The sequence below is a fragment of the Lissotriton vulgaris genome, chromosome 2_2, assembly GCF_964263255.1.
Source record: "Lissotriton vulgaris chromosome 2_2, aLisVul1.2, whole genome shotgun sequence".
NCBI classification, from domain to species: Eukaryota; Metazoa; Chordata; class Amphibia; order Caudata; family Salamandridae; genus Lissotriton; species Lissotriton vulgaris.
Genome location: NC_141688.1, coordinates 110,074,648 through 110,101,330, shown reverse-complemented (window position 1 = coordinate 110,101,330; position 26,683 = coordinate 110,074,648). Strand labels below are relative to the sequence as shown.

Here is a 26,683-nt window from a genome sequence, read left to right as displayed (position 1 = left end):
TTCTTTCTGTCTCGCCGAGGGATGTGCGCTTCACCACCTACCTGCATCAGCGGGACCTACAGTCTGCCTCACTCCCCCACGCCATCGACCCAGCTGTGCCGGCACAGTGCACTCTGGGAGTTGCAGTCCAACAATTGAAACGGACTCAAACTAGGTGTGTCGACCACATTAGGGGGAGGAGCGTTAGATGCTGAACCTATACAGACAGCAGGTGGGAACAATTGTGAACTTCACATGCTGCAGTGCTGGGCGCTGAAGAAGGCTACTCTAGCCGAAATGCACCCGCCGCCATTGCTGGGGACTGAAATAAACGTGTTGCCTGACCTGCATTCCCCTTGGCTTTCCGCGTTCTTCTTTTGAGGGATGGTTGTGGTGATATGTGCTGTGCCTGCCAGACGACACAGAACGGAAGGCTCCCTGCATCAAGGGTTTGCGAGGCAAATCTGGCACACAGCTGCTTGCAGCGAAAACGGCATCGAGGGATCGATAACCTACGCAGACCGCCAGAGAACCTGGATTGTATGCTGGGGGAGCGAGGTATTTTACTTCCACGGGATTCTCAGTCCGCATTGACTGCCCCAACCCAGTAAGGACATCCTTGGTACACTGGTTGCAGCGGCCATAAGGGGACACAGGACAGCTGCCGTTTTCTTTCTGTCTCGCCGAGGGATGTGCGCTTCACCACCTACCTGCATCAGCGGGACCTACAGTCTGCCTCACTCACCCACGCCATCGACCCAGCTGTGCCGGCACAGTGCACTCTGGGAGTTGCAGTCCAACAATTGAAACGGACTAAAACTAGGTGTGTCGACCACATTAGGGGGAGGAGCGTTAGCTGCTGAACCTATACAGACAGCAGGTGGGAACAATTGTGAACTTCACATGCTGCAGTGCTGGGCGCTGAAGAAGGCTACTCTAGCCGAAATGCATTCGCCGCCATTGCTGGGGACTGAAATAAACGTGTTGCCTGACCTGCATTCCCCTTGGCTTTCTGCGTTCTTCTTTTGAGGGATGGTTGTGGTGATATATATATATATATATATATATATATATATATATATATATATATATATATATATATACACACACAGCCACAACACTCACGCACATAGCTAAAAACAAAAGCAGTGTGAGCTTCACTAGTCTTGGAGCATCTCACTAATGCCTATGTCAAGGCAGCTGGAGAGCACATAGCCACAGCGATACAGAAGGAAACAAAATTAAACAGATATACAATAAGCCTTGCTTTGTTGACCTACCTGGTTTGACAATGCTTTCAGCCAATGTTGCGCAGCATCTGAAGTGTGAGTGCAAAAGTGAAAGCAATGAAGCTGACAAGGAGGGAGTGGGAGGGGGTGGGGATTCGCGTGCAAAAGTGAAAGCAATGAAGCTGACGAGAAGGGAGTGGGAGAAGGGAGGGGGGAGGGGATTCACGTGCGAGCTGTAAGGCTTAATGAGCCATTACAGAAAGCCAGATGGCAGCTGTGCACGTCACGCGCGCTTGTGCTTGTAACAGCAAGCTGGTGGCCGTACAATGCCTCTGAGTAGCACTTTTAAAACCCAGTTACTAAATGTCTCGCCAGACAGCGCAAGCGCTGGCTCAGGTGAGTCCTAAAAATTATTGTCCTCCCACGTCTCCTATATCTGTTTTTAGAATGTACCCATTCCTTTGACAAACTCCTTTTTTTTACCTCTCTACGCAGTCTTCTGTTGGGACTGGTTTGGCCGGCCGTAGACCTCAGATCTCCTGGCACATCCTTACTTTTCCCGCATGAATGTGGTAGCTTTGTAGTCCTCGATTTTCGAATACATTTTCTGGTTGCTCAGGCTGAATTTGCATACCACGCTTGTCTACCTTGCAATAAGCTGCTGTGGGATGTAGCTGACCCAACTCCCTTGACTGCTTTATTACCGCAGGGCCTAAAACTTGATTCCTCAGATATACAGACCTTATCTACCATATGCTCGGCCCTACGCACTCTACTTCTCCAAAAATCCCTGGTTATTTCTTACGCTTGAAAAACTTGTACAACGCACACTGATTTGACCCGATCTTCACACTTTTGGTGACTTATCCGCGGTGGTCTTGTGATATCCTACGCCACAGATACCACTACTACTGATGTCACATACATGGATCAGTTTATTTCTCGCTGATTACACAGGACATTATGCTCCTTTCTCCCCTCTTATTCTCGCGTGCCTGAGGACTTCTCTCCCCTTACACTGCTAACAACAGAACCTGATGAGATAAAGTTGGTCTCTAGGCTCTACTATGCCTGTATGGATCTTAAACGCACCCACGATTACAAGGTTTGCCAGCAATGGGAACAATACCTCGGTCATTCCCTTTCTCACCAATACTGGCCTTACTGCTGTTCACAAATGAAGCGGATATTCCCCAATTACCATCATAAACTGTTCATTTCCGATTTTTACATACAGCTTAACCCACGCCTGCTGGTCTTGCCTAAATCGACCCCTCTAGATCTTCCCTCTGCCTTAAATGGCAATTTCCTGATGCAGACTTTTCACATATGACGTGGACCACCCTCCTGTTGTCACACATTGGCTGGCTGTATTTGATATCCTTTCCTTCATGACTTCACTGGTTCTTAGACTATCCCCACTATTCGCACTTCTGAGTAATGTATTATCCATCCATAAGAACCTCTTTAGGTTCTCCACTATTGCTTTATTATTAGCTTAGAGAGAGATTGCTCTTCTTTCGGGTAGTGCCGCACGCCGCACTACCGTTGGCCTGGCTCCAGAGTAAGACATATTGTGATCTAACAAGCAAAGTCTATTCCGCATCACAACCCCCTTCAGCTAGACCCAAAAATATCTGGCATCCTCCCCGTACTTCTTTGTTAACACTGGTTCCGGACCCCCAAAACCCAACCCTCATACCCCCACCACCACTCCCTTCTTTAGTTTCACCATCCAACACTCTGTTGACTATAGTCCACTCCCCCCACACACCCCTGTTCTACTCCTTACTGATGATTTATTCATTTTTGTGATCGATAAGTTGTCAAGTCTTCTTGTACACGTTTTACAATGTAATTTTTAATATGTCAATTGGACTGTCATGTTCCTATGTATTAACATAATGCTACATGTATAGTCCTGCCTGCTTTTGTTGTTGAAAAATTATAAATAAGTATTAAAAAAAATCTATTTGTGGGGTACGTAGGAGCAAAGAAAGGGAAGGTGGTGCAGAAACCGACCATCTCACGATGGATAGTGCTCTGCGTCAAAATCTGCAACACATTGGCTGAAAAGCAAACTCCTGATGGCTTGCAAGCTCAATCTACCAGAGCCAGGGCTATAACCACAGATTTAGCTTGCGGAGACCCTGTCCTGGATATCAGTTGGGCAGCAACTTTGGCTTCCTTGCGCACATTTAGAAATCACTGCTGACTGGACACTCAAGTCTGGTATGGCCGTCCCTATGCCCGTTCGGTCATACATGACTTCTTAGTTTAATCTGTATCGCCTCCCCAACTCCAGAGAGGTATTGCTTGGGTATCAATTCTAAGGTAAGGAATCTGCTACAAAAAGGCTTCATCAGATGAACAAGTTACTTATCTTCGGTACGCCTTATCTGGTAGAGACTCTATCTAGCTGCAGATGCCTTACCGACTCAAACATATTCCCCCTCTGCAAACGGATTTTTAGAGTATATGGTTGTCCTCCTTTGTAAAGGCCCTAGATATGAAGGAGCTGAAAATGACAGCTTATGCGGACGACATTGCAGTATACACCACCGATATCGCTAAAGCGCTGAAAGGAATATTTATAGAGGCTGGGAAATTCGGGAAGGTGTCGGGCTACAAGCTTAACCGTCAGAAGACGCAAGTTATAGCTAATTACTCCCCTACCGTGGTTATTCCCGAGATCTGCAAAGAGGCAACCTATCTAGGGGTTAAAGTAACGGCCAGACTACAAGATATCAATAATATAAACTACAATGATCTGACTAAGAAAACTACTCTTCTATTGAAAAAATGGAATGAACTGCCTCTGAATCTGATTAGCAGAATAAATCTTATTAAGATGAAAGTTTTACCAAAGTTTGTTTACTTATTCCGATTTATCCCACTCGCATTAAACAATACATTTTTCCAGCACCTAGACGGGCTACTGAGTAGCTTTATATGGAGCTACAAAAGGGCCAGAAGGTCATTAAAAATGCTGAAAAATAATACAAATAAGGGAGGGCTGAACTTTCCAGACTTTAAACTGTATTTCTAGTCTTCTTTTTTTACACGTCTACGCTCCTTATTGCATGGAGACAGAGCTCTTTTTTTCCATTTTTTTATGCTGAAACAAGACTCACAATTTTTTTTGCTCAGAGTTAATGACCCGAATTATTACAAAAGGGTGAGATTTAAGACTGCTAGAGACATCGCTAGGATCTGGGACAATATACTAAAATTCTGTAAAACAACTTTTTTCCACCCGAAATTACCGTTGTGGGGCATCCCAGGTCTCCCGGCTATTTTTACGGATACTATCACTCATAACTGGGCTTCTCTTGGTATTAAGACATTGGCGGATCTGTACGGCTTACAGGGGTTTCTAGAATTTAACACGCTCAAACAGTTATATGATGTACCGGAAGTCACAAGATACCAACACATGCAATTGCACGACTATTTGGTTAATAGGAAAAAGATCCAAAATATCTCTGAATGTGACATATGAACTTGTCTTTATTCAAACAAAAACAAATCAGTTATTAGCGAAGCCTATAAAACACTCAGTACGTTTAAAACAAATGATGGTGATAAACTGGCTGCGAAGTGGAGCACCCAATTAAGTTTAAATATTACTTCTAACCAGATAGAGCATTCCCTGGTTAACATAAATAACCTTGTACGACCATCTAGCCTTCGGCTACAGCAATTTAGAACGACCTGCATGCTCTACTACACACCCGAAAGAATTTCTAGATGGTCCCCGAACTCCTCCTTTAGCAATCGTACTAAATGCCCTAAATGTTCAACCGATGCAGCCAATATAGTACATATGCTATATTCCTGCCCCAAACTTAAGACCTTTTGGGGGGATATACAGAGTGTTCTTAGATTAAAAAATATTTTGCTCCCCACTATTACGGCTGCTTCGGTCTTACTAGATCTTAATCTTTCTTCACCCCCACAATCAGCCCTAACCACTATACTTATCTCATGAGCTAAATTAACCTTGGCTAGGGCCTGGATAGATCCGGAACCACTGACGGTTTGGAAGTGGTGGACACTAGTAACAGAGATACATGCCATGGAGCTAGCCCTAGCAAATCTTAGGGGAACACGCTCACTGATTAAATTTAATAGAAACTGGGGCACCTTTCTAGAGTAAAATCTTATTCAAATGCTGTATAATTGTCAAGTTTCTCTTGTTTCTCTTTTCTTTCTTTTCTTTGCAAAGAAGAATACGTCTATAGTTTGATTTTGTAATAGGAATTCTCTTTATTGTGTCTACATATCAAATTATTTCGTCTACAACATATATACTTTAAATGTCTCTCTGAACATCTATGAAATTATCTATGTATTTTTGTTGTCTTCTTCTTTTTCTGTCAGCCCGCTAACATTAAGAAAAAAATCTAAAAAAAAAGTAAAGGCCCTAGATATGTACATCACTGTAATGGAACAGGCGTTGAGCTAAAGTAACACAGATTAAAATCTGTTCCCTAGAACTACATTTTACACTCTAGCCCGACCTTCCACTAACTTAAGAACAGAAGACTGTATCTCCGTTACGTACCACAAATAGATTGGAGGTGGGAGCCTTTTTCCTGATGGCCAATTTACCCATATCAAGTTTTTGACAGAACTGTGCATACACCAATTTATATATTATTGTACCATACGTGTACCATGGCTTGTTGGAAAGAATCTTCTTCATTCACTCAGAAACCTCCACACTGACCCTCCTGGTGGTATCCACCAATAGTAAATGCATTGTGCCAAAACTCCACAGTTCTTTTCAAGAGGAGGCAAATGGTTTTCAGACCAACTATGTCAAATTACTGATAATGAGTGGAAATTTTGCTGCACACAAACTAGAGCCCTCTTGTCGACAGCAGACTTCAGCTGATCCACTTCTAATTTCTTCACTGAACCTATTGTACACCATTAGAGTTAATGAAATGCAGTTTCAAGTGGATTTGGGCTGAAGCTAATTTTGGGCCCAGATGTACACTTTCTGCACTTGGTCTGGACTTGCCCACCAGTCCACAAATAATGGTAGGAAGTGTATACAACCATATCCAACAGGATAGACAAAGTAATCCATCCCTCGCCCATGCTAATGCTCTTGGGGTATGTGAGGAATATCTCATTTGTAGTCGGGAAACCTACTGCTGTGGCATTTCTTGTGGCCAAAAGACAGTTATTTGTGTTTCGGGGTGCAGCAGAATACTTACGGCTAAGTAATAGTTGAAGAATCAAGGGTGCTGCAACATGCAACTGGAAATATATTGATGTGCATCTTGACTGAAGGACATCGGGGAGCTCTGATGCTCATTTCTGAATTGTTCTAATGTTGATTCTCCCTTGGCTTAATGGTAATGGCTCCTGAGATAACATTGGTTGCCTACCATTTAAAATATTTGTGATAACTAGACTTACTTTTCTCCACTGTTTCTACATACTATAATACACCAAGTCCTCTTAATATGCATTTTAACTGTTGAGGCATGACGTGATGGGGATCCATGTAATCCTCTTATCACTAAACAGCATTACTACATACTTTAAATTGCATACAATGTAATATACAATGCTTACTTAAAATAATGCAGTTTCAAAAGCAGCATATCTACTCATGCATGTATTACGTTTTTCATTTTCTTTGCATGTATCACTTTTTTTTCAGCTGTATTACGAAAACAGCATAATGCAGAACTGCATTTAGGCGATTTCTTAGTATTTTTAAGGAGAGTTGTTTCCTCAAAAGCTATCCAATCAAAAATGGCTTCACCAAAGTGGACAGAAGTACTCCTCAACATTGCTTCCCAGAAGTGTTGCTCAGGTACTATGAGTAATGGTTTTTCCAATGTTTCTTCCTTTGTTAGAATAACTGTTGAGAGCCTGTGTGAATTGTTTCTTTAATAAAAATAGTTCAAAGCAAATGCTAATTAAACAACAGTAATTGTAATATGTTAATGGCATAGTTTTTTACATTGTAAGTGCTATAGATAATGGGGTGTTACTATTAAAAGGATGAAAGTTTGTATGTCCCGTTGCGATTCATATATGTGCTCTGCAAGTGTAATGCAGATCTCATATGCTTAACTCACTATTAAAGCCTATCAGCATCTTCAAAGGATATTCTTAAACTCTATTTTTTGAGTGTCTTGGCAACAAGGTTAAAAAAAGAGATCAGAATTTTTGCAACTCGTTTCCCGTAGTACACCGCTATGTGTTTAGTAGAAAAGAGATTCTGGTAACATGGCAAAAACATCTAAGGGACAATCATAGATTCTGCTAGAAGTTTACTTTCCCCATCTACTGTCTTGACATTCAAAGTGTTTTTCAATAACCATTGTTTATTAAGTCCCTCCTACACTTCGCCAATATTGGAATATTTCAGTGTGCTGCTATTATCATCTACCTGCACTGTTAGGAGGGACTCTAAACAGTTTTAAACAAAGTGCCTCATCTCTGCCACAATATCATTACCTGTTTACTGCTTACAACAGAGGCCATATCTGAAACTCAGTCTTTCAATTTGTGTCTCTAGATTTTGGCAGTTTTTTGCCAACATTTTGCCTCCCATGTAAGGGTTTAGCCATATTCCAAGTGCAAGCCTGACCAGTCATTTCCTGATCCCATTTTTGTGATGCCTGGAATCTAATCATGACATGGAAGTCAAAGAGCTGTGTAGACATATGCCATCTTTGTCTGTTAGGGAGAGGGAAAGCAGTCCTCAGTCCCCCACCAAGATCTGATAAGAAAAACTGTGCTCATTCTCCTGCGAATTAAATCTCGCCGCAAGAAAAAAGCACTGGAAATCTGAATCTTTTTTTCTCTCCTCCCAACCTCTTCCTTACAACCACAGGGCTCCTTCAGCTGATACTCATGCCATGCCGATGCTTAGTTCATATTCAGCCATTGGACCAGCACGGGTCGCTCTAACATTGGTGCTTTCTCAAAAGTTGCTAAGTGTGGTGACTTCATATGCAAGCTCTGGCACCTCTCCTACGCCTCATGATATATCAGTGAAGTTGAACAAGAAGTCTGAAATACCAAGGCAGCCAGGTCAGAATTTAATGATGAAAAACCTTTCTGCACCTCTGCAATTTGCATGTAGTTTGCTAGGAAACACTGTGCTGCATCTAGTCATCCAGTATCCTTAATTACCCAGATAGGTAATCCAAGCCTCCAGAAGAAGTGAAACCTTAACAGATTGTCGTCCATTTAGAATTCTTTAACTTGTTTTGAATTAAATGCAGCAGGCTTGAAAGATACTCAAGTTACTTCCTGTCCTCAAGAATGATGAAGACCGCAGATTTCTGATCTTGTTCCTGAAAAATCAGACTAGAGCAAACCCTGCTGGCCTTGGACGAGGAATCCTGGATGGTGTCCCTGGACCTTGCTGAAAGCATTCTTCCATGCAACAATCATACGGTCCCACAGGAAAAACATATGTACTTTCTGTGGGAATGATGAGATCCCCTCACTTTCAATTGCTCATGCTACTGGCGCCCGTATATCTGGCCCAGAGGTCTTTACAAAGGTTATGTTGGTGGTCATTGCCATTGTGGTTAATGATACACATGTTAGATTACCTGGACTACTGACTGCAGAAAGTGAGATTGTATCAGCTAGTCTCAGACTCCATGGAGAAGGCAGTGACCTTGATGCATACCTTGGGGTTCTTCATCAACAAGTTCAAATCTAGTCTGCAGTTTACTCAGAGGCTGTCCTCCTTTTGGGCTATCTTGGACACTGTCTCTTTGAAGACCTTTCTGCTCCTATAGCCAGTGCAGTATATTCAGGCTATGATCCCTGTGTTCTGTGCTACAGCTGCTATTGCAGCCTCAACAGTTAATGGCATTGCTGGGCCTGTTAGCCTTCTGCATCCTGCATTCTTACACTTGGCGGCACATACAGGACCTTCAGTAGGACGTGTACCTTTAATGAGTCCCACATTAGTGGTGTCTGTCAGACAATATTCTCATCTCCATAGAAGCTTCTCAGGACTTGCAGTGATGAATGCTAGAGGCATATCTGACATGTGGCTGGCTGTTCTTCCCACATACTCCGGAGGCCACAGTGGACTGGTATCATCACTGGAATGGAGAGGTCACCTGGATGAAATGGAGATCCAAGGCCTTTGGTCCCTGCCGGGGCAGCATCATCAATATGAACGTATAAAACATATAATCTTGATGGAGTTACATATCATTAGGATGACCAGTAAGACATTCCTGTTGTCAATTAGATACTGGTCAATCTAGGCACTTCCGAACAACATGATTGCAATATGGTACTGCAACAAATTGGAAGGTATGGGTTCTTGTCCTGTCATTCTAGAGACATTGAAGCTGCGGAAATGGCTGGCACTGCACTGGATTTCTCTAAAGGTGAGTCAATTTGCTGTGTCCCTGAATTTCAGGGCACCCAAACTTGCACCAGCGGACTTACCTTTGGGAAATTCTGAAAATGCTTTGTCTTCAGTGTTTTGCGTGTTAGAGGTTTAGCCTTGTGCTTCTCTTTGGAATGCCTTCGTTGGAATTTTGTATGCATTCTTCCTGACTCTAATCTCACAAATACTAAAGAAGGGGACTGCGAATCTGCCTGGTCATGAAGAAACCGACATGCCCTATTTAAGTGATATTCTGGCTTTATGTCCGCTTACGTTTTGGTTGCAATGCTGGCTCAACAAGCACTTAAACCTTACCCATACATCCTTAGAGAGGCCCCGAGTCTTGACCATATGATAAATATTCCCTGGTTCAAATATCTAAAAACCAGTTTTTATGAGTTGGGACGCTTGGACTTGTTTTTAAATCCTGAAGGTATTAATAGATTGGATGTCGCGCTCGTAAAGCACTCCTTCACACAAATCAGGAAAATGGAAAGAGAAGAGAAGAGCTGTTGAAACCTAGTGTGAGGACACATCTGATACTCAAAACCACCCCAGTTATAGAGCCGTATCTATTGTGGCCGTTGCCTGCATATGAGCGATTTCTATTAATCCGGTTTAGATTTAACCTTTTTCAGTTCTTATTGGCAGTTCCAAGGGGCAGTCATAAAGGGAGTGTGTTGGCATCCTGTGGCTGCGACTCTAAGTCTCCACAGGATTTGCTTCACTTTATGTTTTTCTATAAATATTACGAAATGCCCAGGACCATCTATCTGAAATCTCTTTTAAAAAAGTTACATTTTGTTCAAGTACGTCCCGCCCTGTTTTATTTGCAACTGCTTAAACCTGACTGTATCCCGTTTGTGGCCGGTTTCCTTAAATGTGCAATGAACTACAGAAAATGTTTGGACTTTTAAAATTATTGTGTCTTAACGGTCTGTATTAATGGTCAATCTAGCTTCCTCCCCTTTTGTTATTAATGCCGCTTTTGAATTGCTTTTACCACTGTCATACACTGTATATAATTCATTGTTTTTAATTTACTGAATGTGTTGTATTTTAAAGTGTTACTTTTATGGTTTCTATGAAAGAATGCCGAATAAAGTATTTGAAAATACTAAAGAATGTCAGATGAGACCAATCATGGGTCATTTTGGTGCCATAATGGTTAAAGACTCAGCTCAGATGCAGTAATCCAATCTTCAGACAGTGAGCATTTGTCTTCCACTTCATCCTTCTCTTTGGGAGGATTTTAAGTTGCACCATCACACATGGTGATGTATGGAAACCTACTCTATCTACAGCTTCATACATGGAGATTGAACGGAACCATCTGAGAGGCTTTGACCTTCTGGCTGAAGTGGTGGAAGTCATTCTGGCTTTCTGCCTCTTTTCCATCAAGTCCATATATTCATGCCATTCTGGTTTTATAATATGTGTTGAGGATAAGCATATTGACCCATAGAAGCAAAACGGTCTGATGTTCTTTTGTTCTTATTGTCATTGGCCTGGCAGGGTTTTGCTGTGTGCACATTTAAGGGTTACTAACTGTCCCTTTTGATCTTTCTACATTTGCCTAGTCAACCTTTGTTATTCAGATCACCTCAATGCATTTCCTAAGAAGTGTTTCACATATTTCCTCTGGCTCCCTTTATCGTGACGCAGTGTAAACTAAATCTCATCTTTACATTCCTGATGTGTTTACCTTTCAAGCTGGTTCATGCCTCTACTCTGCCGATTAATAAGATGAAAACTGTGTGTTTGTGTTGTGTGGCTGTAGATACACATGTTCTGCATATTCCTGCCATCTAGGGTTGAGCCCGGATGTGTTCAAGTTGTTTTTCTTCTAAGAAGTTTTTCTAGTCACGAGGTATTTTGACTCTTCCACTTGTTGGTAATGTGCATAGGCATCAAAACCATTGTTAGATTGTTTAATTTCTGCGGTCTGGTTTGCACGTGTGCTCTGGATCAACACTGTCACAGTGCTTTTTTTGGCCTTCATGGTTCCTCTCCCTCGGTTGGTATTGTTTCTGTTCGCATTCCCTGAACTAGTGTTGAAGATCAGCGTCCAGAAATTTTGCCTCAAACAACTCTCCAGTCGTCCTCGGCCCTCGTATGGTCTTGCCCTTCGGGCCTCCCCAGTCTTGTCTCCTCCATTCTCGACAATACCTCGACTGTGATGAAACGGACACCCTTCAGCAACTGTACTCACTGCCATATTAAGGATCCCCAGACTCATCCCTGTCCGGTCTGTAACCGCTGCCTCTCGCCTCAGCGCTGCAAGGCTGCCTGCAATGCCTGTCGCTGCTTCCAGTCTAAAAATACTCTCCACAATTGACGGGCCAGTCGCCATGAGATGTCACATAGGAGCAGAGAGGACACCACAGACCCCTTCGGCACCTAAGACCTCGAGGGAAAACAACATGCACATCAGTCGGGTGCTGAGATGGAGTTTTTTTTTTGCTTGATGCCAGTTTCAGCTCCAACCTAGAGATTGAAGACCCTTCACCTGCACAAACTGTTGTGAGTGTGGTTCCTCCTTCCCATTCCGCTCTATGCCGCTTGCACATTGAGCAACCCGCTGCAAAGGAGCGTACGGCCACTCTGGATCGACAGATGATGGCCTCGGGACACCACTGCCTTTGGGCCATGATTGCAACCGAACATTTGCTTCGGATGCAACGGCCAGTCTGGGCTCGGGCCGAAGAAACGACTGAACCACAGACGACTAAACGCCAGCTGAGCTTCGAGGAGGCTCTTGTTGTGCCCATTCCAATGAAATATTGAAAGAAATTGGACAAGGCCACCACCCTTCGGCAGAACAGTGACTTACCACCACACCCCAGCATCTCCACAGAGACTACAACACTCCCCATCTCCACCTGATTCTCCACCTGATCCTATTGATGCACACCTCAGGGGTAACCGCACTCAGACACAGGATGAGAGAGACCTATGATACACCCCCACATGGTGACTCCTATGACAGGGACCCTCCAGGGGACATAGATCCAGACTCTCACCCCCTGAGACTTCACATCTTACCATGAGCTGATAGCTAGAGCAGCCTTATATCTCAGGGTAGTTGACCCCCCCAATAGAAGAAGACTTCCTCTTCAAAACCCTTTCCACCACCCACCGTTCCACCCAATACTTACCTGTGCTCAAGGTCATACTGCTACTAGCCCATGATATCTTTCAAGACTCGGTACCCAACAGACCCCATATACATTTGGGCCAACTTCCCCCCGATTACCAGGTGGTACACACCGTCCGCAAGAGGATGAAATCTCAGGGCACTGGTGATGCTCTTCCGCCATATAAGGAGAATAAACTAATCCACGCTGCAGGCAAGAGAGTTGCAACACAGTCAGGCAATCTTTGGCGCGTTGCCAACTCAATTGGTCTACTTTCCTGTTATGGCCGCACCCATTGGGACGAAATGGAGGAGCTTCTCCAGTACTTCCAAGATGAGCATAAGGGACACGAGGTATTATCAGAGGGCAAACTCATCTCAAATACCACCATTTGGTGTGCCCTTGAAGCCGATGACTCTGCTGCTCAGGTCACCAACTCAAGTGTGCTCCTCCAGAAGCATGCTTGACTCTGTAATTCTGACTTCATCAGATGACCAGCAACACCTGCTCAACACGCCATTTTACAGCAGGTCGATCAAAGGCTGGAGAAAATAAAGAAAGATATGGCTGAAGATTATGGGTGCCCTGCAGACGCCTACTCCCGCAGCTTCTTTCGCCGCCTCATACCCTTTTTGTGGAGGCTGGAAGACCACCTTCCCTGTTGCCTCTATGGCTTTTCAGTGCTTGCAGACCATGTAGACCTCCCCTAGAGGCTATTTTAGAGGTTACTACTGAGGCAATAATGCCAAAGGTAGAGGAAAAGGGGCTACCCTAAGGGAGCTGCCACCCTCACCAAGCCCTGAATTGTCCCTCTTCTCTCCCTGATCACACAACACCTGTAGAGGGTGCCTACAAAGTTTTTTTGTGTGTGGTGGAACATCACCTCTGATCAGTGGGTGTTAAACATTTCCAACATGGCTATTGCCTAGAGCTTACTTCCACTCCTCCCACCATTCCACCCTTCAAACACAGACTCTCCCCAGAATACCAACATCTGCTCAGGGTAGATGTCACAGCGCTCCTCCTCAAAAGGCCAAAGAGCCCGTCCCACATCTGCAGGGTGCTGGAGTCTACTTGCTATACTTCCTGATGCCCAATAAGATGGCTCCCTCTGATCTATCCTAGATATCAGGCCCCTCAACTAATACATCCCATCAGAGCAATTTCACATGATCACTCGTTAGGACTTTATTCCGCAGCTACAGCAAGTCAACTTCAGGGCCCCTGTCAATCTCAAAGATGCCTGCTTCTACATACCAATCCACCAGGTGCATAGCTGCTATGTTAGGTTTGTGATCAGTGGAAAACATTACCAGTTCATGTTGCTTCTCTTTGGGGTAATCACTGCACCTCTGATATTCACCAAGTGTCTCGTAGTAGAGGCCACTCACCTGCGCAGGTAGTGTGTCCACGTATTCTCTTACCTGGATGACTGGCTGACCACTTGCCAACATTTTAGCGAACACACACAGGTCTCAATCAAACTGTTGCACCAGCTAGAGTTTAAAATCCACATCACCAAGTCACACCTCCAAACCCTCTAAATTAAACCCTACCTGGGAGCAATTCTCAAGAATCTGCTTGGCTATCCAAACACTGCCCAAATACAGTCCTTCCAGGCACTGCTTCATTTTTCCAACCAGGGCAACAGGTCACAGCCAGAACAGTCGTGCACCTTCTTGGCATGATGGCCTACTTTTACTGCCATAGTCCTCCACGCCAGATTGCACATGCATCAGTTGCAGGAATGCTTAGTGCAGCAATGGTCTCAAGCAGAGGGTCATTGTGACAAACTAGTGTTGATTGAATGCCACAACTATCATTCTCTGCAGTGGTGGATACCAACAACCTGCTGCGGGCCGGCCTTTTCTTGACCTAGTTCCACAGATGACCATCTCAATAGAAGCCTCCCTTACGAGGGCGCACTTACAAGACCTGGCTGTCCAAGGCCAATAGTAGCCCAGACACCAGGGTCTCCACGTCAGTTACCTGGCACTCTTAGCCTTCCACCTAGTGTAGCAGGCTCTCCAGCCCCATCTTTCCAGCAACATTGTCCTCATCTGGACGAACATGTAAACCATGTATTATTTTCAAAAACAGGGCGGCACTCATTCCCCTCAGCTGTCTCGGCAGTCCCAGAGCACTTGATGGTGATCTCTCCACCACAACACCCACTTGTTGGCGGAGTCTCATCAAGGAGTGGACAACGACTACGCCGACCTTCACAGCAGACTGCGGCAATGAGCCCACGAGTGGCAACTCCACCAATGAGTCCTTTTCTTGTATTTCGAGCGATGGGATTTCCCCACAGATGGAACTCTTCGTCTCCACATACAACGCCAAATGCCCAAACTTCACCTCCAGGTTCCCACACCCACAGTCCATGGGTAATACACTATGGATGATTTGGTCAGGGATACTTGTTTACACTTTTCTGACTCTTCCGCTACTTCTATTGATGGTTCTGAGACTGCAGCAGATGTCCCTTACCTTCATTGTGGTGACCCCCACTTGGGCCCGCTAACCCTGGTTCATTACCCTGCTGGAACTCTCAATGGTTCCGCACGAGAGGCTGCCTAACCTTAACAGTCGTGACCTTCTCATGCAGAACCATGGAGAAATTAGGCACCCAGACCCCAGGTCGCTCAATCTTGTGATCTGGCCCCTGAGGTCCTAGAATTTGGGGACCTTAACCTACTACCTGAATGCACGAACACCCTGAAGAAAGCACGCATGCCTACCACATGCTCCTGTTATGCTGCTGAATAGAAACATATTGTCCATTATTGTCATTCAAATAAATAGACCCGTTGACACCTAGGAACCAAGATATTGTCTGCTATCTACTCCACTTGCAGACCTGTGGTCAGCCCTTCACTTCCATCTGCCTTCAGTTGACCACAATGGCTGCCTATCTTCAGAACAGGAAGCACGTCTCCCTATTCCGAATACCAGTCATATAGGGTCTCATGGAGGAATTCAAGAGTTATCCTGCCTCGGGCCCCCCGGACCCGACCTGGAATCTCAGCATTGTACTCACTGGACATATGGATTCCCCATTTGAGCCCCACCATTCCTAACCCCTTTGATTTCTTTCTTGGAAGTTGTCATTCCTTGTTGCTATCACTTCACTCAGGCATGTAAGTGAGCTCCAGGCATTAGCTTTGGAAGTGTATGTCGAATCAACTGTACCCAGTTGGAAATGGCTAACTTACCTGTAAGTCCCTAGTATATGGTACCCAGGGTATGCAAGTTAGAGGGGTTCCCCAAAACTTGCTGCATTGTTTGTGCCATCCTGATGTCCCCCAGGTAAAATAAGTCCCCTAGTCCATTACTGTATACTGGTAGAGAAGCTGTGCACTGCTAGCCTGACTTTGCCATTAAAAGCAATGGCAAAGCTGCGCCTTCCCTTGCACATCTTTGTAAGTCATCCCTCCTGCAATCCTACCGAGTCCTAAGGCAGGGTTAACCATATGACACAGGCAGAGCATGTACTTTACATGTTGTAGGAAGCTAGTTTTTTATGTTGTGTATCAAAACAAGGTACGCTATGTGAATTGTCCAGACGACCTTTATTGGCTTACAGTGTTTAGATTAATAATCCATAATGCTCTCTTTTGCGGTAGTGTGGGGGAGTGGTTTAGGCTTATCAGACGGTAGTGTTAAGCATTGTTGAAAACACAGAGTCGATAAATGAGACAAACACTCTGGAAGAAATTTGAGACCAGTTTAGAAAATGTTGTATTTTTATATATACTTTAACCCCAAGACCTTCATAATTTGGTAAGCACTATTCGAGAGATCAATATTTACAGGTAAGTAAAAACATAACACAATTGTGATTTTGCAGGGTAATGTTTTCCTGTGGAGAAAGAAATATATACTGCCTACAGGTACTTGTCTTTCTGGGATCCTCTCTGGGACTTAAGGTGCTAGAAGACTCTGGTCCAAGGAACCACCAGCAGTTCCAGTTTACCTGCCCTAGAGTGTCCAGGTGCAGACGTGCTGGACGGGTTGGTAGTCTTGCAAGCTACACCATAGGCAAATAGAGGGCCACCAAGAAGCAGGCTGCAGTGGAGCCTTGGGGACAAGAACTGGAGCCCAGTTCCTGAAGGTCCTGGGAGCAGAGGGGCACAGTTGGTTGTCGTGGACCCAGGTAAGGGAACTCAGGCGCAGAGGATTTTGGTTGTCTGGTCCTGTGCTCTAAAGGACCCACGGTTCTCATTCGGACTAGCAAAGAGAGACAAATCAGGACAGCTGGGCCACTTACTGCACCATTTCTTATGGCTATAAGGCCTGGTGTGGGGGTGAGTTACATATATTGCATGCAGTGTCTGTGGGCATGGCACACAGGGTGTGTGCCGTGCCCTGTTTTCACATTTGTGTTCACAATTTCATGCGGCCTGCAATGGCAGTTTGCCTGAGTTTGGTGGTGGATCACTCAGGGTGGTACAACACATGCTTCAGCCCTTAAGAACCCTTTTTAGTACCCATGCCCTAGGTACCAAGGGTACCATTTATTCGGGACGTACAGAGGTGCTAAAGGTCTTTCCAATTGGGGAACAATCAAGCAGTTACTTTCTTTTAGGGAAAAGGCACTGGGGAACTCGTTAGATGGAACCCAGTGTACCTCAGTAAAAATACCATCAAATACCAGGAAAAAAGTGGGGGTGATCGTGTCAAAAAGGGATCTTTTCGACCCCCTCACCCACCAAAGAAAGTGAGGCATTTGTTTCCCAAAAGAGTTCTCATCTTCTAAGTGGAAAACGCTAGAAAGGCCATCCGCATTGGAGGGTCAGTCCCAAGTCTGTGCTTCACTGTAAAGTCCATTCTCTTTGGGGAGATGGACCATTTCAGCAGTTTGGGGTTTTCTCCTTTCATTTGCATCAGCCATGTGAGAGGCCTGTGGTCAGTTTGAGCAAGGAAGTGAGTACCAAACAGGTATGGTCTCAGCTTCTTCAGGGACCAAACTACAGCAATGGCTTCCTTCTCAATGACACTCCAAAACTATTCTCTAGTGATCAACCCCTGCTAATGAAAGCAACAGGCTGATCATGGCCATCATCATTGGACTGGGATTGGACTGCTTGTATCCCATTTTCGAAAGCATCAGTCTGCACTATGAACTGATTAGAATAATCTGGAGCTTTTAGAATGGGTGCTGAGTACATTGCTTCCTTCATTGTGTCAAACACCTTTCAACAGCTCCCTGTCCAGTATCTTTTTTTGGTTGCTTCTTGGAGGTCAACTTTGTGAGGGGTGCCACAGTGGTACCATACCCAGTTGCGACTGATGTCAGGGAAAAGTGGTGAGGCAGCGGACGACGACAATAACAACACAAAATATAACAAACAAAAAATAACGTATCTGCCGCCCGGCGCTTTCTGCTCCTCTCGCTCCACTGCAGCACAGGCTGAGGCTCCCAGACTTCCCTACGGCCAATCCAGATGCTGCTCTCAGCTGCTGGTGCACAACATAATCCCTTGGTTAATGTAATCAATACTTGCCACTTATTTGACACTAAATGTAAGTCAACACACCTCACAAGATTATTATTAAATTTATATATTTCATTTTATATTTTTTAGTGAACATTTCTTTTGTATATGGCTGTCATACAAAAATCAAAACAAAAACAAAAATTCCCGCCTCAGTAAATCACGTGACATGAATGCAACAGTGTATTGTACAGAAATCACAAGACAATTCATCAAAACATGAATAATAAATGTAAACAAATGTCTGTCCTTTTTATACACATTAAGTTCAACAAAACCCTCTGTCCATTTGTTTTGAATTTCATGGTGACTTAATACACTGTTGCACTGTCTCACGTGGTCATGTATTTAATTTATTTTGTTTTGTTTTTTTGTATATAAGACAGCCATATGCAAAATAAATATTCTCTCAAAAATATGAAATTGAATATATAAATTAAATTATATTCTTGTGTGGTGTGTTAACATTTAAGGCCCGATGTAGGTAAATCTTTTTTACCACTTCATAAATACCGAATCATACCGAATCGGTATTTAAGAAGTGGTCAAAAAGAGAAGGGCAGATGTAGGTAATTTTATTTTAAAAATTACCGAATCGGAAGGAATCGGTATTTACCGATTCGGTAAATACCGAATCAGTAATGCCCATTGATTCCTATGGGCATTGAAGCCCGTAGGAATCAATGGGCATTACCGATTCGGTATTTACCAAATCAGTAAATACCGAATTTTGCAAGGGTGCAGGGGGTGTCACTTTGACACCCTCTAGCACCCTGAATTCAGGCACGTGTGCCATGTGGCACACAGACAGGCCCTTAGGGCATGTCTGTGTGCCACATGGCACTGGTGTGCATGCACACATGTGCATGCACACCTGTATTCGGTATTTTACCATCCAATAAGATTGGATGGTAAAATACCGAATCTGACTGGCCTGTGGGACTCAAAAGAGTCCCACCTACATTAGGAAATTACCGAATCGGTAAAAATACCGATTCGGTATTTTACCGATTCGGTAAATTTACAGATTCGGTAAATTAACCGAATCAGTAAAATGGCTCACCTACATCAGGAATGTCCATTTACCGGTCGGTAACGGCTGAAATCAGCCGTTACCGGTCGGTAAATGGACACCTACATCGGGCCCTTAGTGTCAAAATAAGTGCCAAGTATTGATTGCTTTAACCAAGGGATTAGGTTGTGTTTTCGTTAGCTCAATACTTTTTTGTACAAAGCAATTGCATCACCTAACAGAACACATTGTAGCTCATATTGAAGAACCCGACGCTCCTGAGCCATAACAGAGGAGCTGTCGCTGACCATACCACTTCACAAACCTCCTGTAGTACCCAGTCAAACCAAGAAATGCCCTGACTTGAGTCTGGACTGTTAGAGCTAACCAGTCTACAAATGTTTGGATCTTGGGCTGTAAGAGTTGAACCTGGCCTCTACCTACAAGTTGGCCCAAGTATACAACTGATACTAGCCCTTTACGGTACTTGTTTGCCTTGGTAGTGAGACCTGCTCTCTGCAGAGCCCCAAAGACCTTGTCAAGGTGGATAAGGTGATCCTGAAGGAGCTATAAACAGTATTATCATCAAGATTTGCTGTACTAAAAGACTCCAACCCAGCAAAGACTTTGTTCACCAAACTTTGTAAGGTGTCCAAAGGGCATTACAGGAAACTGGTAATATCCATCTGGGGTGGAGAATGCTGATTTCTCTTTTGCTCCTGGTTGACAGACCAATCTGCCAATACCCTAGAGGCAAATCAAAAATACTGAGAATGTGGCTGCCTCCAGCCTGTCAATTAATTCATCAGCCCTTGGGATAGGGTGTGCATCTATCTTGGTATCACCATTGAGACCTCTGTAGTCCACACAAAACTCATCTCTGTTTTACCACCGTTGCAATGAGCCTTGGGGACTAAGACCACTGGGCTGGCCCAGAGTCTTTCAGAGGGCTCAATCACACCTAGCTAAAGCATCCTGCTGCCTTCCGCTCTAATGCCTTCTTTAACTTGGTCAGACTGTCTGTATATTTTGTTTTTGACAGGTGTGCTGTCTCCAGTGTCCACATCATGGGTACACCAGGTTGTCTGACCAGGGGTTAGGGACAAAATGCTCAGCATACTGCTCCAGAACATGCCTTCAGTCATCTTGCTGTTAGGCAGAGAGGGTGTCTGAGAAGACAACTCCTTCAACTGACCCATCTTTAGGACTGTGGGAGAGTGGTCAAGGAGAGTTTCAATCTCTTCTTTCGGATCCTTATCAGTGACCATCAGCATGGCCACATCAGCCCTGTCATAGCAAGGGATCAGATGTTTTACATGGATGACCCTGGAGGGCTCCTGCAGGTGCCTAGGTCAACCAAATAGGTGACCTCACCATTCCTCTCAAGGATAGGGTAGGACCCACTCATTTGTCCTTGAGGGCCCTAGGTGCCACAGGCTCCAACACCCATACCTTCTGCCCTGGTTGGAACTCCACCAGTGCAGCCCTTTGGTCATAACAGAGCTTCTGATCTCTTGGCTTTCCTCAAGGTTTTTGGTTGCTGTACCCATGTACTCAGCAATCATTGAATATAGGCCAAGCACATATCTAGATTGGGCTCTTTGAGAGGTCTATACCAGCCTTCCTTCACTACACATAGTAGTCCCCTTGCAGGATGACCAAACAGATATTCAAAGGGACTAAAGCTCATTCACTTCTGTGTCAATTTTTAGTAGGCGAAATGCATGCATCCCATCTCCTTCTTAGTTTTTCACTGAGTCCCATAATAATACATTTCATGATCTTGTTGAATCACTCAACTACACCATTGATTTGTGGGTGATATGGAGTGGTAAACTTGTATGTCACCCACACTCAGCCACATGGCTTTTAGGTAGCCGGACATGAAATTAGTGCCTCTGCCTGACACCATTTCCTTAGGAAAGACCACTCTAGTAAAGATACTAATGAGGTACTAATGAGGGCCCTGGCAACTGCACGAGCTGTGATGGTCCTAAGTGGAATTCTTTCAGGATACCTGGTGGCAGGATCCACCACCACCAATATAAATCTGTTTTCTGAGGATGTTGGAGGGTCATAGGGTCTGACTTTGTCAACCCCTACCCGTCCAAAAGGAGCCACAACCACTGGAAGTGGAAATAAGGGAGCCTTTAGGTGATTTCCTGTCTTGGCACTGGCTTGACAGTTAACACAGGAGTCACAAAACTGCTTCACCTTCTGGGAAATGTGTGGCCAGTAAAAGTGGGCGACTAGTCTACTTCAATTCTTTGCCTGGCCAAAATGTCCAGCTAATGAGATTTCATGGGCCAATGAGAGCAAGAACTGTATGTATTGTTGAGGCACTACCTCCTTGTAGCACTAGGTTTGGGATCTCTGGCCTCTGTATACAGGAGTCCCTCCTCTCAATAGGTCCTGTTGGAGGCAATGATATCTCCACTTTTTTCCTTTGGAGCAGCTTGCTGTCTTCGGCTGTTAAGAGTGGGACACGTTTTCTGTCCTGGCACAGCAGTTCCCTAGGAACACTGCCATGTAAGGCCCAAGTTCTTGGGGTTCAGTTCACTCTGCGGCAGACGGGTCTTTTTCTACCGATGGAGAAGGAGACCTGAGATTATGGCTACTCAGAAGTTGGCTTCCTAGTATTCTTGCCTTTTCTTTTGGAGGATTGGGCCATTGTTCCAGGCTCCAAACACTCTGGGCTTCACGCTGTGCTCTTATTTTTACATGCACCCATTAAGGTATTCCTAGCATGGCTACATGGGATCTGAGCTCTACCCCAACCCATACTGAGGATTCCAGTTCCTTTCCTATCCATTCAACAGGTATTGCAGATGACATGACAACCTTATTTTGGCCAGTAACCCCTCCCCACTATAAGGATACCATAGCCATAGGATGAGCCTTAGTATGTTATGTTATGTTATGTCATATTTGATTTCTATAGCGCACGGCTACTCCACTGGAGTGTCCCGGCGCTTTATATTGGCAGCTCATAAGACAGAAAAACATAACAACTAAAAACAATCCTAAACAGCAGAGAGACATAAACTAAAGGGTAAAAAGCCAAGTTTTAAGGCCCTTCCTGGTTATCCGCATTGGTGACTGGGTAAGTTTGTCCAGCCAAGTACTGTTCTGGGATACCTGTTTTTCAGTCACCATGGTGACACTTGCACCTGTATCCCTAAGTGCTTCTACTGGAACCCCATTGCTACGTAGCTGTTGTCTGTATTTCTCAAGGTTACTGGGCCAGTCAGGGCAGCTTCATCAACCCCACCCTCTGATATTAAGGTAGCTTCAGTGTGCTCTCTACCATAGTCCGAGCACACACAAAGGATCCCATATGGAGATTCACTAACCCAGTGGTAACTGGAGGTGCACTAGTGGAAGCCTTTTTGGGACAGGAAGAGTCCCCAGGTCAGTGTCCATTGGCTTTACAATTGAAACACCAAGCCTTTTTGGTATCCCAGTTCTTTCCCTGGTCCACATCCTTGGATTGTGAAATGTTTTTGGGCTATCCTCCTGAACAGGCTTTTGGGGACCATTAGAAGACACATTACATTTTATTTTTTAGACTGTCACACATCTTTCCCTTGGGGGCGGATTAACACCCCCGTTCTTATTGTCACCCACTCCATGAGACTTTTTGGACACTCTAGTTTTCACCCAAAGGTCAGCCTTCTTCCCCAACACCCAGGGAGAGACTAAACCTAGGTCCACCAAATATTGATGCAATTTTTCAGAAGTACTGTTAATTAACATATGCTCTTCCATAAGTAAATTATAAAGCCCATCATTTTTTTTTAGTCCTCATTCACCTCCGACTGCAATACACCAACCATTCGCCCATAACCAGGAAAAGAAAGCCCATCATAGTCTTGCACCTCATTCCCTTTTAACCAACCACCTAGTGTTTTGACTAAAAAGTCTGCAAAATCAACCCAGGACTGGCACATGGTTTTATGAGTCTCCTTAAACTTTATCCTGTACTCCTCAGTGGTGACTGCAAAGCCCTCAATCAGGGTACCCTTCATGAGGTCATTAAACTTGGCATCTGCCTCATCCAACGACAGGAGTCTATCCCTGCACTTTCCAGAGAACAACTCCCAGAGTAGAGAGCCCCAATACTTTTAGTTGACTTTCTCTTTTTACAAGCCGCTCGAGGGCGATTAACCATTTGGTGAAATCATCACCCTTAACATATTTGGGGATAATCCTTTTGGCGATTTTGAGATCAAACATTTTCTCCCTATCTCTATTTATTTTGCCGCCACCATTGATGAATTCCATGCCCAGCTCGGCCCTTTCTCTTTCTATGGCCAAGATTTTGGCCTCATGGGCTGCTCTTCTGGTTAGTCTCTCAAAAGCAATATCTCCATCCTCTAGGCTGTCTCTGGACCATGAGTTGCCTGACCTGCACTCAGTAGAGGAAGGCCCTCCAGGTACAGTTTTTAGGTAGATGTGTGTAGGCACAACATCACCTTCTCTAGCGCGTTTAGAAGGACAGCCTTCTGGAGGTCCGTCCCCACTGTCAAGATCACTATCAGCCTCTTCCAAGGTGTCAGGATCTTCTGTGGAACTGGTTAAATCAAACTCTGCAAGGAGCTCCTTAAACTGTATTTTTGTAGGGTTTGGACCAGTTTGGATTTTTCTGGCTGTGTAGAGGTTCCTTTACTGCTTCATACTAGGATGCAGGTAACGGGTCAAGTTGAGTTCCTGGATTATCTCCTCTGTGCCAAACATGTTTTGGAATAGTTGGGGTGTTTTTAGAAAAGTGAAATCACTTTAAAACAGACTTTTCAAGGCCTAACAGACTAGGATAATTTTTTAATTTCAAATACCAAAGAACTGGGGGAGTCCATCGAGGCCCTTACTGTTCATATGAGAACATTTGGAAAAGTCAAAGTTTCGACTAAAGTCAACTGTGGGTTTCTTTGTGGAATCAACTTTTGACCGAGTGTTAACAGCAAATACAAAGTCTTGTACCCCACCACTGATCCACTAATGTAGGAAGCTGGCTTTTTGTGGGAAAATATCCTTATAATATGAAACCAGAATCACGCTGTGCCTTTACAGCGCCGGCAATAGAATGGATGCATCGTTACCATGCATTCGTTTAGCATGCAAGTTGTTACAACTTGTTTTGGGGGGGTGGGCATTGGTTGAGTGGTGTTGGATTTAAAGTTCAACACCTTCCCTACTGTTGCTCCGACTGGAGTTGGAATATTAAATTATACTAATCCAAAATCCAGCCCCCCAAGTAAGTCGTAGTAATGACTTGATTGCAATAGGACCTCGTAGTAAAGACATGTTTGTTTTAAGTTCGGTGTGGAAAAGGTAAGCTTTCTTAATGCATGCGTGATTCTGTCATACAACCTTTTTATGTAGTGTACCAAAACGAGGCACACTATGTAGAAAGCCCACATGATCCTTATAGGATTTACAGGTCTTAAATTAATAATCCCAAATGCTCTTGTAGGAAAGTTCCTCTTTTGGACAAGGTTAGCCCCCACTTTTTGCCTGGAAAGGTATGTAGTTTCCAATGGAAGAGCAAAGGGTCCCTGCAATACAGGTCCCCTCTGCCAGATCTCCTTCCCTAAACTGTACCTTTTGTTTTCACAAATGACACCCGTTTAGCTCACATGTAAGTCCTTAGTAAAAGGTACCCTTGGGACCAAGGACATTGCAGTTGAAGAGGGCACCTAAGGGCTGCGGCACAAATTGTGCAACCCTAAGGTACCTCTCACCAAGTATATGCACACAGCCACTGCACCCTGCATGACTTGGTGCAGACAAAACTGAAGAGTCGACATGGCACACATCCATGTGTGATATGCCCATAGACATTGCATGAGATATAGGTAAGACCCCCTTCTAGCAGGCCTAAGCCCTAAGGTGCACTATATTTCCTGTGAGGGCATGTCTGCATGAGGAGATATGTCCCTGCAATATCGTTGTTGATTCTTTGAAATTGTAAGTGACCAGTAAAGCCACAGTAAATACATGGCCTAGGCATTTGTTATTACGGGTTCTGTAGTAGGGGATCTCTGTGTATAGTCATAATCTAGTGAATAGTCCCGCCCATGTGCGTGGACCCCGGCAATCAAAAATAATCTCTTAAGTTGTCAAAATAATGCAGAAACTGCAAAGACACTTAAGAGAGAATTTAAAGACAAATAATGCAGCCTATATCCACAGGCTACACTGTCCAGTACTTCAACTAGAAAATTCCACCAAAAAACACCACACATAATACAGCCTGCCCAGTTTCTACCATAGAGAAACTTGCCTCCCCCAGTAAAAGACTCTGGAATGATAGAGAGGAAGGTAGGGACAGACAAGCCCCATAGGCTGCCATTATGTGGCTTAAATAGGATACTGTGCCTTTAAGAGAACTTTCCAGAACTTCTCCCGGTATCCCAGAATGCATAGCAGGTCCCTCTACTTTAATTTCTTTTTTCCGGCTCCTGCTTACAGGACCCTGGCATTGAGCTCTCCCTTGTTTCAAGGGTTTATTGCATATTTTGGCACTTTTGTGTTTTAAAAGTGTTTCAGATTACTCTCTTGGTGTTCTCTTTCTCTTTTGTGTGCTGATTCAGGTATTTTAGGGCTCTAAAATGCCTGGCCTTTTTGATAAGTGTCCAGCATTTGGGAGGAAGAAGGCCAAGAGTGATCCCCACAATGTCTGCATCGTCTGCCTCCCTGAAGATCATGTCCCTGAGGACTGTGTCATCTGCAAGCAGTTTACTGCTCGGACTCTGAGGGACAGGATGAAGATTAGGCTTTCTGGCCTTGAAGAGAGGCGTCTGCAGGCTGCAGGTGGGTCTGGGCAGGCTGGGAAGGTTCCCTCTGCCGAGGCCTCTGGGGGGCTCCCCAGAGGCAGGAAGTCCAGCAAACGGTCCCGGTCTCCGTCGACGTCGATTGCATCGACGACAACGTCGAGAGGGATGACGGTTGTGTGCTCCCCTTCTCCCCGGGGCTCCGGGTCGAGACGACGTGACGGCTCGACGTCGAAGGGCCTGGAGAGGTCGCCGTCGAAGCCACCGTCGACGTCATCGTCATTGTCGACGTCAAGGTCTTCCTATCGACGTCGGAGACGAAGTGGCAAGCATCGGCGCTCGCCGTCGAGGCGACACCTCCGATCGCCGTCGAAGCACCGGTCGACGTCGAGGGGCTCCTCGACGTCGAGAGCATCTAGACGGCGGAATCGACGCTCGCCGTCGAGGAAGGAACGCTCGACGTCGCGGAGGCGGCGTACGACGTCACGGAGAAAGAGGTCGACGTCGAGGATTCGACGGTCGACGCCGAGGAAGAGGAGGTCGACGTCGCGGAGGCAGCGTTCGACGCCGGAGTCGACGTTCGACGCCAGAAAAGCGACGCTCAACGTCGAGAAGAAAGAAGTCGGCGTCTGGGAGTCGTTCTGCCTCTCCAAAACGGCG

General features: G+C 44.9%; 1 protein-coding gene across 9 annotated transcripts in view; it reads left to right on the top strand.

Moving 5' to 3' along the window:
- HERC1 (HECT and RLD domain containing E3 ubiquitin protein ligase family member 1) overlaps positions 1 to 26,683 on the top strand; it is a 2,101,515-nt gene that overhangs the window by 681,974 nt on the left and 1,392,858 nt on the right. For all 9 annotated transcript variants that reach the window (XM_086959402.1, XM_086959399.1, XM_086959397.1 and 6 more), the window contains exon 31: positions 6,889 to 7,044. In XM_086959402.1, the coding sequence (XP_086815528.1) occupies positions 6,889 to 7,044 (156 nt within the window). The remainder of the gene's footprint in view (positions 1 to 6,888; positions 7,045 to 26,683) is intronic.